Below are 11841 nucleotides of genomic sequence, written 5' to 3'. Positions count from 1 at the left end.
AGTCTCCAGTGATGAAGCGGGCTGCACGGTGTTGTATTTTTTCCAGTCGGTCTATATCTTGGCGTTGGTTTGGGTCCCATATTGTTGCACCATATTCCATTATGGGTCGCACTAGGCTAATATATGCAATGCGTTTAGTTTGCTGTGGGCACCTGCGTAAGTTTCTCCGCAGGAAGCCCAGAGTAGATGATGCTTTCTTGGTAGTGCTTGAGATGTGGTGGTACCATTTGAGGTCATTGGCCAGTTGAACACCTAGGTATGGATTGGTCTCCACAGTCTTGAGTATTTCGCCACAGAGGCTGTACATATACTGAGACTTGTTCCTAATGCTCAGGATATGACACTTCTTTGCATTGAACTGCATCCCCCCATTTTTTGCCCAGCATTCCAGGGATGTGAGGTCATCCTGCAATTTCATATGGTCTGTGATGTTTCCGATTGTGCGATAGAGGAGACAATCATCGGCAAATAAACGGACTTGGGAGTTTACGCTCAGTGGTAGGTCGTTTATCTGACAGAGGAAAAGCAATGGGCCCAGTACCGTGCCCTGGGGCACTCCTGATTTCACATGTACTTCCTCGGATACTTCTCCATTAAGTACTACTCTCATAGTCCGGTCCATTAGAAAGTTTGATAGCCACTGGTGTGTGGGGCCTCTGACACCGTACCGATTGACTTTGGCCAGTAATTGGCGATGGGGTACGGTGTCAAATGCCTTGCTGAAGTCGAGAACAGCAATGTCCACTTGAGCTCCATTGTCGAAATCTGTGAGTATGTCATTGGTTGTTGTCAACAGCTGTGACTCACAGGAGAAACCGGAACGGAACCCATGGTTTAGGTCAGTCAGTATGCGGTGATGCTGGAGATGCTGTCGCATGTGGTGGCTGATGATGTGTTCAAGGATTTTGCATGGGACTGACGTTAACGATATCGGGCGATAGTTCTCAGCTAGGTGACGGTCACCTTTCTTAAAGATGCTGGCGACATTTGCTGTTCTCCAGTCTAGAGGTAATTCACCTGTGTCAAGAGACTTCTGATAGATGTTACATAAAGCTGGAGCCACGTTTTCTGCACATACCTTTAACACCATGATGGGGATGCCATCTGGGCCAGTGGCTTTGGAAGGATTTAGGTTTCTAAGCAGTTTTATGACTCCATTTAATGTGATAGCAATGGTGTCCATGGTTGGATATTCTGGACCTTCCATGTTTGAGATGTTGGCGGTGTCATCAGTATTAAAGACGGACTCGAACTGCTTCAGAAGGAGCCTGGCCTTTTGTAGGCTGCCGCTTACAAGATCACACCCATCTTTTAGTGGTGCGACACCCACGCTGTCTTGTTTTTTTGATCTAATGTATTTCCAAAATGGTTTGGTATTTTTGTTTTCGAAGCCGGTCTGGATTGTTTTGTTTACATGTTCCCATTCAGCTCTGCGGAGTTTGCGCTTGCATTCTTTCTGGAGCTGGTAATAGTTTTTCCAATTTCCTGTTCCCTTGGTCTTTGAATGTAGGCGACGCTTCCGGCGTAGCAGTTTGCGAACTTTATGCGTGAGCCATGGTGGAGAGTGGTTTTTTTTCACCAATTTTGATGGTATGTGCTTTACGATAGCTGACATTATAGTTGATTTAAAAGTTTCCCATAATTTATAGACATCGGCACCATTTGAGTAGAGCTGGTCTATCCTCGTGGCTAGGTTGTCCAGGTCGGACTTGAATTTATCCCAATCTGCACGCGAGTACTGCAGGCGACTCTGCGGTTTTTGTTTTATATGACGTGGTTTTATATCCATGTCAGTGACAATCATGTCGTGATCCGATATACCAGGTGCCGAGTTTGAGTTCTTTATGAGGGTGGGGTTGTTTGTGAAGACAAGATCGAGAATATTTTCTTCTCTGGTGTTTTCCTCGTGGATCTGAGTGAGCTTAGCATCTGCAGTGATATCCACTAGCATTTGTTGGATGTTACGGTCAGGCGCTCCAGAGCGTACTGAAGTGGATTCCCAGTGAATATTTGGGCAGTTAAAGTCGCCAGTTAATACGGCATGTTTCTGGTTTGGTTCCTGCTTTATCTTGTCCAGAGATTTTTCTAGTTCTAGCAGGTGGGTTTCATCTCGGTGTGGCATGTAAAATGTACCAACAATGAGGTCCTTTGCGTGGGTTTTGACCTTAACCCATGCTGATTCACACTTCGTGATCAAGTCCGGTAGGTGGGTAGAAATTAAGGATTCATGTACAAGTATGAATACTCCTCCACCGATCGAGCTGCGATCATTTCGGTATACTGTATACGATGGTGGGAAAACCTTGCTTGATTTGATATTACTATTTAACCAGGACTCTGTTCCGCATACTATATCAGGCTTTACGTAGCTTAGTACTGCAGCAAACTCGGCTGCTTTTCGGACAATACTCCGACAGTTTAGTGTCAGTATTTGCAGGTTTGTTTTGGGTGGTAGGCAGTAGACTGCAGAACTATCGGTAGCAAATCTTGACGATTTCGACAAGTGGTGTTGTGACCTTGGGCCATGCCCAGGAGTGTGTTTTGGGCCTGGACTGCTGGTTTTTAGCGGGCTGTGTTTGAAGACGGAGTCGGCAATCAGCGAGTCAATTGTGGAGTCAGCTTCTTGGAGCGGTTCGTAGTAGTCTGATGTGTCGAGTTCGTAACTTCTGAATGTGAAAGAGTCACAGTTCATGCTGTCACACTTGTAGCAGACCCCTTGTACATGTGACCTGTTTAATGTTTCAAAATCTTTAGAGCATAGATCGATACATGTTTTATGGTACCATATCGAACAATTGTCACAGGCTACTGCTTTACATTCCCATGACACAGGTATCTCACAACATCCACAAGGGAAAATGTTAGCTTGGTTAGGCGGTCCAGGGTTTGGTTCAACATCTCCTGATGTCAGTAGAAGGCAGAGTATGTACAGTGCAGTAATTTTTTTCTTAGGCTGCTTATGCATCACAGGTGGTTTGGAGATGCGACTTAGATTACAGAAAGCGTTGAGACATCTAATCTGTTGCTTGGTAGGAGGTAGGTCATCGGCTTTATGCAAGGTCCGAACAGCAAACAGCAGGATGACTCCTAAGCAAATTCCAGTAGTGGCGGCCATGTTTGTTTTCGTCTAGCAAACGGATGAGTACAGTCTCTAACTTCTAAGGCTGGAAACCAGCTCTGCCAGTTGTTTTAGTAGCTGTTTTCTAGTTCCAGTGTAACCTTGAGTAGATGAACTTTGTCTATAACACCAGTAGTCCGGAAATAATAGTAAGTTAGCACCAAAAATTTAAAATGTATTCGGGAACACAGGCTTGATCCAACTGCTGTGTTCAGCGCCCTCTATCTCTCTCAATATAATAGTGTAACAGTGTAATAATATAATAACTAATATATAATACTAAATAAGTACTATTTATACAACTCTATGGTTGGTATCAATAAGTGTAGTTTCGCACCTGTCCGGTAGATGGCAGCCTAGATCGCGAAAGAGAAGAAAGTCCACAGAGAAGAATGTATTTCAGGCACCCACCACCGTCAGTCCATATATCCAAGTCGCAAAAGTGAAGATGGCAGTAACGAGTCGTAAGAAGCAGCGTGCGTGTATCTTTACAACTATAATATTGTCTCTGGTAGCGGTAGCGGTGCTAGCAACCGCAATAGGCACGGAAAACTGGATAACTTCAAAGCCAGAACGAATTGAAATCACTAGTCCAAACACTACGTCGACTAATGGTAATGCTACTGGCGATCCACCTGTCGAGAAAGAAAAAGGAGCCATGCGGCTAGGATTGTTTCGTGCAGTTGGGACTTTGACACGCAGTCCTCTGCAACCTAAACATGTTCAACTTAATAGTAAGTAACTAAGTTACTAAGTAACGAAATCAGGAGGGCGTGACATGAGGAACTCGTGTGTTCCTGATAGTAAAGTTTATTTCTTATAACAAGTAAATAAAGTATATATTGAAGAGACAGATTTCAATCTTCAATTTTCATGCATTTTTTAAGGTCGTGCACCAGTAGAAGAACAATGTCTGACAATGTGTTATCCAAACTCCATGTCAGATGGCGCTTTCGCTCATGGGCTCAATCTACCACTGCCACAAGCAGATTTCGGTTACAATTTGTAACGCTTTTTTACTACAAGTTTTACAGCAGCCACGTTACTCGTATCCTATGTAATAAGATGTGGACTAATAAAGTTGCAAAGATATTAAAAATCTGACCGTTATTTCAAATTTTTTTTTATAAAATAGTGATAGGAAATAGTACGCGGATTGTGCGCCCATTCACCTCTTTCAAATCATACGCTGTTTACGAATCTCCATTCGCTGGATTTCCCCCCGAGCACCGCCAACTTTAAAAATAGTGCTAGCATTGTGGCAGTGGTATCCTGAGTGTGTGATGGGGGCACTGCATGCAGTTTGTGTGTTATCATGTTTTATTTTTTTTATTTCGATAATTAACAAAGCATACATTACATCGATAACAGCATAAATAAACAGAATGCAGCTAGAAAATTATCGAGGATGAAAACACAAAAAGCGTGGCTAACACACTTATTTCCATTGTGGTCTAACATAACATACACCGATTGACAGTTCTGCGCCTATGTTCTGCGCCAGTAGTTTTGCATCTCCGCGAGAGCCCGGATGTGCGAGTAAACTCTGCCATGTTGTTTATCTCGATGCGTTGTCTACCTTGCATACGCAGGTCGCTCACCTTTGTGTCAAAGAACAGTGCACGTAGCAGGGAATAGAGCACCGATAATGGATGACCTGAGTGACATGACACTTGATACATTTAAATTATGGTCAATTCATGCTCTAAAAGTCTTTCTTACGCCAATACGGTCCGTTTGAACAGCCCTTCACACTACACGTTTCACACGAGTAAAGAATTTTACTCGCAATTCTGGGACGGAAACTCCTCCCGACCTTTGACCATAGGCTTAAGCGCATGCGCAGTGTTAAACTGTCAACGGGTGTATTGTACATACTATAAACTATATAGCAAATATACCCACGATCCCCAAAATTTCTGAGTAATACTGCTCTTCTGTAAGTGTAATACCGTACTAATACTTAATAGTAATAGTTGACTTTACTGCCTGATACCCAATCAAGTATAATTTTAGACTTGCTTAGGTACGAAGATAATGGTTCATATATTTATAGATATTCTGTAATAGATTCACTTGTCATTTCTTTGATTTAGTAACCTGTGGCAGTGGCTATTGCATATATGAATATGAGGAAAATGATTTAAATGGTGCCTTGAAAGCAATGGAAGACAAGGGTACGTATACTAACTGTTCATTAGCTCATCTGACATAGTCAGATGCAGCTTGTAGAATCGCATGATCGTCCGTCCGTCCGTCCGGTCGTCCGTCCGTGCGTCCGTCCGTCCGTCAACAGTTGGGCACAAATCTTAACCGCTCGACGTACGGTCACGATATTCGGGTCGTTGGGGGGGATTGTCAAAACGAGTTGGGATGTCGAAGCTGGGGGTCAAAGGTCAAAGGTCAAGAACAAGTGTAAAAGAAGGGGGAACATTCACTCCTTAACTTAAGGTATAGGGAGAAATGCAGAATTGCGGCACAAATCTAAACGGCTCGCCACCTAGGTCGTGATAGTCGTGTATAGCATCATGTAGGAAAAAGCCATCACTGTGCCGAAATTGGAGGTCACAGGTCAAAGGTCAATGGGCACAGGGCAGATTTTAGACATTTTCTGAGGACATGGTCTGACGGACGATTGGAAAGCTTTTTTGTTTCAGCGGTGACCTAGCATTTTTATGGCTTTATTGAAAGGACCATGAAAGTCCCTTCTGCTGACATGCGAAGAGTAAGTGTCGGATAACCTTTTGACCCTCAAGAGGAGGGTTAAACATGGATTTGTTGACTGTTAACAAAGATGGTGAACTGCTTTTGCTATTAGAGCCCCTCCCCCACCCTCCCCCTTTCCCCCTTCCCCACCCTCCCCCACCCCCTCCCCCACCCTCCATCTGCGATAGTGGTGTGTCCTAACAATGATGTGTACGCAACTGCCGTGTCTGCATATCTGCGCCTAACAAATGTGGTACTACGCACGACTGAAATTTTACGTTTATAATCGTAGCAACAGACCTCAGATGAGCCCAGACGCTCTGCGGCTCTTGTTTTTTGAAAATTTGGACCTCCCGAAACTCACACCTAATATACCCATAATATTAAACTCGCATTGGCAAAATATTGTCTCAATTACAGTGCCGTAATGGCTGCCACGGCAGGACGGCACTGCCGCGGCACTATTTTGACAAAAAAATTGTGCAGGGAACCAAGGAGCTGACTGTTATCTGACTGGACTGTCTGGTATTACTATTAAAGGCATAATATTTCCATCGATTATGCAAAGTTGACGAATGCTACAGTAACTGGCACCTTGTGTAGTTAATAAGTACATTACCTTATAAGTTATAGCCAAACGCGTATTAGTTTGTCCAATATCACTGCTAATTACTAAGAAATGTCTAATTGAAATCCGTAAATTTGGTAATCTGGTGCCAACGCTAAATTTATTGCCAACAAAATAAGCAAGGATTTCGGTTCGGTGACCTCACATGTTGCTACAGGATTATTCAAAATTATTCATTTATTCCCGAATCCCAAGAGTAAAACCATAACGTACGGAATGCGCACTCAGACTACAAGGATCGAAATCACTGACGGCCGAGCATACGTGCGAAAATGTCCGGTGCACTATAATCTGTATGACACCGCCTCGCCGGTTACGGCCGGTAATAGCCGGCATAGCGGGTCGAAACTGTCAACAACGGATTTATTTGACCGCGGATTTCAATTGGATATTTCTTAGTAACCAGCAGTGATATTGGACAAACTAATACGCGTTTGGCTATAAGGTAATGTACTTATTAACTACACAAGGTGCCAGTTACTGTAGCATTCGTTAAAATTGCATAATCAATGGTCATCTTATGCCTTTAATACTGATCAATTAGAGGTGTTATATCAGTGCTCTAAGATTTGGAATGTGTATTTATTTTAATATTACAATGTGCATATATAAGGTATTGTGATTCAAATTCAAACTTCAAAACATACAGATGTACATAGTGAAAGTATAAATGCAGATTGAGAATAGGCTTATTTTTCATAATTATACTGAATAGTATATACAATTTTGTTAACAATGTTTTATTAGAACCATACCCATAATATATATTTTAGATACTTTAGTCAAAACATCAGCTTTAGCTGCATTCCTTTTTGAAATTTACAAATTTACCTTTTAAAATGACCAGAATTGGTTGCTTTCAACTTAGCCTGAAAATGCAGGAAATGCCATTTCCAGGCTCTAAAGTTCAAAAAAATTTGGGGGAGGGCCCCCAGACTCCCCGCATGGGTTTCGCGACTGCGGCGTGTGCCGTGTGTGCCAGCACACACCATGACCGCCACTTATGCTATTATTACTGGGTGATCCTACATTTTTAGCTCGCCTTGACGTCGTCAAGATGAGCTATTGCCATGGGGTGTCGTTCGACGTACGTCCATCCGTTCGTCTGTTCGTCCATCCGTCAACATTTGGCTACGGTCAACTCAGGAACCGTTTGACCCACATGTTTCAAATTGCATATAGTTGTTACTCCTATGGGAGAGGTTTGAACGTCTATTTTGGAGCACGCCAGTCGACCTACTTTCGAGCCACGTCCAATTTTTCGCAAAAATGGAAATGGCCATAAGTCAGTTCAGGTTCAACGGATTTTGCTCATTTCTGGTATGTGAATGAATAAGAACTAGCCCCAAAACATATCATACAGTTTTTGATATATTTTTTAAAATTATGCAAATTAGGTAGATTTTGGCAATTCCCTAGATGCATTTCAGTGTCTGCCTACGGTCAATGATAACACAAGAACCGTTTGACCCACATGTTTCAAATTGCATACAGTTGTTACTCCTATGGGAGAGGTTTGAACGTCCTATTTTGGGGCACGCCAGTCGACCTACTTTCGAGCGACGTCCACTTTTTGGCAAAAATTGAAATGGCCATAAGTCAGTTCAGGTTTAATGGATTTTGCTAAATTCTGGTATGTGAATGAATAAGGACTGGTCCCAAAACATATCACACGGGTTTTTATTTATTTTGTTGATTATGCAAATTAGGTAGATTTTGGCAATTTCACTATGCATTTCAGTGTCTGCCTACGGTCAACGCCATCAGATTGTTTGCCAACAGATCTGAAACATTTATTTTCGCTTCAAAAATTATTCATATAATCATCAATATCAAGAGTATATAATGGGAGATATGCTATATAATGGGAGTTCTCCCATATATATACTCTTGCTTTATATATCCCCCCTTCCTCTTCTATCACACCCAAGGTGAGCTACAGTGTCATTGACACTTTCATTCTGCAGTAGCATATTTTGGGAGGCCACTACAGCCCTGCGATTATGGTTGGTATTGCCCCTACTACCGCACAATTATAAATAAGAGAAAAGTCACTTGTCTTTTGCCCTGGTGCAGGGCATTCCTCTTCTTTATATACATTATGCCAAGTTTTACCACAATACAGAAGGCAAGTGCAGTGGTTACCTTTGTTACGTACGACGGTGCCTCGAAAATCTGGCTGATACCCACGGGCCACGCTACTGAATTGCTATTGCTTGGTTTGCCTCTGCATCATTTATCCTTCGGCCCATTTTCTCAAGAAATATAGGTTTTCGTCCTCAAAAATTACCATTTTTAAAAAGCATTTTTTAATGTCTTATTTATAATTATGTGCAAGTAATGTTTAGTTAGTGTTTTAATTACAACAACAATAAGTAGAACATTTAATCTTCTTCAGGTGTGAATCCGCAAGAGGTTGGCCTATTCAGTCGTGGTCTTTTTGTCTCCCTCATGATTTTTGCATCGCTAGCACTTATTTTGGGAATGGTCAGTGCAATATTTGGTCTGATCAATGTCGTCACCAAACCAATAGAAACTATAAATGGTCCTCTTGGTTTATTTATCTGGAATGGACTTGGCTGTGAGTATTAACCTTTGTATTTATCTAGAAATTTCACTGTAAAAGGGTTAGATTTACATTCTACATTCTCTTTTCTGCAATATATATTTCTAAACCAATGAGCAATAAATATATAATTCTAAAAAAAGTTGCAACATGACAAGCCAGTCATGTTTTGGAAGTTGCTGTTTCCATTATATGGTTGTATCTGACTATCATACAAGTTATAAAGACAGTTAAGGCAAATAAAAATTACTGGAATATCGATATATTGTGTACTATTCTTTGTAAACTAAAATTTCAAATCATTTAAAAGTGAGTCAAGATATAAGCTATTATCACTCTTATTGCCAAAACTTCAAAAGCCAAAGTTGATAGCCACATACATTCTGGAACCGCAGCAAAATTTTATACTTATTTCTGTGTTACAGTCACATTCTCTTTGACAACAACGTTAATGTACGTCTGGCTATTCGAAAAATACCTGAGTGTCAACTATCTCCCAGAGAAGATCATCAACTATGAGTATTACACAGCGGATGAAACGTGGCTGGACTGGTCCTTCTACCTGACGATCGTACCAGTGGTCTGTTTCCTCATCAACATTCTTCTAGTCTTCTTATCCGGGATCAATTTCCAGCCAATGCTAAGGAGAAGGGAGGATATTTCGTCAAACAATCCGGATATGATCCTGTACTGAGTTGATCAGGTATGGGACTGAGTGTATGCATCTTACATTGGACTTGAAATCAAGGAAACATGTCTGTAGGTGTTTTCATTGTGTGTGGGGGTGTGTGACAGTGTGTGGGAAATTTAATGATGTCTACGTGCATGTTTAAATGTTAGCTCTGAGAAACGGTATTTTTGCTCAATGTGAAACTATGAGATGTTTTATGTTTCACAGTTGTGTGCATGATTACAATTTAAATTGTGAGTATATCCCGTTTAAGCAAAGATAAATGCAATACATTTCTCCATCTATGAGTGAGTAAATCTTCAAGGATAAATCATAGTGAAGATGAGTATGTAATGGCAACCATTCTCATTTTTAGGCATTGTAATCCTTATGTGACTATCACGATAAAGATAATTGGCCTTAAATACATAATTGTCTCACATCCATTTCTTTTATGCGGAACACAGGACGAGAACTATACACAATGCATGTAAATACAGATGGAATCACTCTTCTTGTAAGTTTTATGCACCTGGTTTTAGTAACTGAAATACCTTATATATCCAGTGTGAAGTGTAAGACACTTGCTAAAAAATGCCCTGCCATATGTAGCACTTGTATTGCATTGTCAGGAATTGTGTATTGAATCATAGACTGATATAATTATCAAATTTGTGTATGTATTTATAATTCACAAATATATGTCATCACGGCAGCCAAATCCAGTGATTGTGGAGTCGTTACACCATTTGTAGCATTTTACCATGTACGTAGAAATTTAGTTTTTATGTGTGTTTACAGATAGCTGTAATATATATGCGATTTTGTAAATTTGCTAAATGACTCCACGCATAGACATTTATTCCATAATAAATATATATGCTAATATTCTAGAGATTGCAATATTTCCACCAAAACTGACAAACAACAATTACATGGGCTGAAATGTGTATATGTGTTCACAACTTCACATTGTTTTATTGAATCATTTAATTTAGTGTGTTACAATTTCTAACTGCTCAAACACCTACTGCAGGCCGTGCTACATGTACTAGCCTTCTGTTCAGTAACGCAACTATCTGTTGCGAGTTGGTTGTGGAATAATGGAATGTAAATTGGGTGTGCCACTAGATGCCTCTTTTAGTGCCACGTATTTACTTTATGCTTTATATGCAAGATGTAATGATAACGAGTGAGTGTAGGTTCCTGTTTATACCGTATCTGTACATCTTACAATCTTATTACATCTGTACAATCTTAGGTTGCAGTGCTAAAGTCCAGACAGTTATCGTTCTGTGATATGAGTGTGGATTACTATTTGCTTATTGGGCAAAAAAATCTTTCTATTGAAGAAATTTTATTATTGAAGGGGTGAAGTATAGGATGTATCTCTTCAGAAGTGCCTGCTTTAGAACTTTAGAAAGTAACATCAAATAACGTCCATTGCATTTATACCAAGTTTAGTCATTTTACATATTATTTACTATGAATGGGTATAGCAAAATGGCCTTAATTTGTTTTGTAAGCAGTTGTGTGTTTTCTAACCCACTTTTTCCAGTATGTAACAGTCTTGGTTATCTGTTGAACGTATATATATATATATATATATAAATTTACAGTGCAAACTGTGTTAACGGGCACGTCTATAGGATGGCTACACATTTATAGTGACCGTAACCCCCCACCCGCCCGCTGAAAATAGGGGTAAGCGAGCAACGGGTGGTATAAATATCCGTTGGACAGCTCACATGAAGCAAGTGCAGCGGCTCACTGATAACGATGAAATTGTTTATTAAAATTGATGAAATTAGTGAAATAGATGATGCCTATGCTCGTGTGAAGTGTTTCTCAGAGGGGAAATCTTTAAATGAGCTTTACTTAATGGGACAGTAGCCTCTAGGATTTTACTGCATACAACTGTACTTACTGTATAACAAATCGTCTATACCCACACGTATTTGTTACCAGATACCTAATTTAAAGGGACAGTAGCCTCTAGGATTTTACTGCATACAACTGTACTTACTGTATAACAAATCGTCTATACCCACACGTATTTGTTACCAGATACTTAATTTAATTGTTATAATTAATTACACATCAACGCTACGAAATTTGAACGGCGGCATGACACCCGCGACCGTGTTGCCACC

General features: G+C 40.6%; 1 protein-coding gene across 2 annotated transcripts; it reads left to right on the top strand.

Annotated features, from left to right (window-relative positions):
- The first annotated feature begins 3487 nt into the window (after positions 1–3487).
- On the top strand, positions 3488–11641 carry LOC106813824 (clarin-3-like). Of its 2 annotated transcripts, XM_014818053.1 has the most exons (4): positions 3488–3852; positions 5215–5295; positions 8851–9033; positions 9444–11641. In XM_014818053.1, exons 1-4 carry the CDS (start codon positions 3567–3569, stop codon positions 9710–9712), a joined length of 819 nt encoding a protein of 272 aa, XP_014673539.1. In that variant the 5' UTR covers positions 3488–3566; the 3' UTR covers positions 9713–11641. The 2 variants fall into 2 exon arrangements, with proteins under 2 accessions (XP_014673539.1, XP_014673540.1); XM_014818054.1 differs by lacking the exon at positions 5215–5295.
- Positions 11642–11841: the final 200 nt, after the last annotated feature.

The sequence above is a fragment of the Priapulus caudatus genome, unplaced genomic scaffold (genome assembly GCF_000485595.1).
Source record: "Priapulus caudatus unplaced genomic scaffold, Priapulus_caudatus-5.0.1 Scaffold830, whole genome shotgun sequence".
Lineage (NCBI taxonomy): Eukaryota > Metazoa > Priapulida > Priapulimorpha > Priapulimorphida > Priapulidae > Priapulus > Priapulus caudatus.
This window is presented reverse-complemented; position numbering and strand designations above follow the sequence as displayed.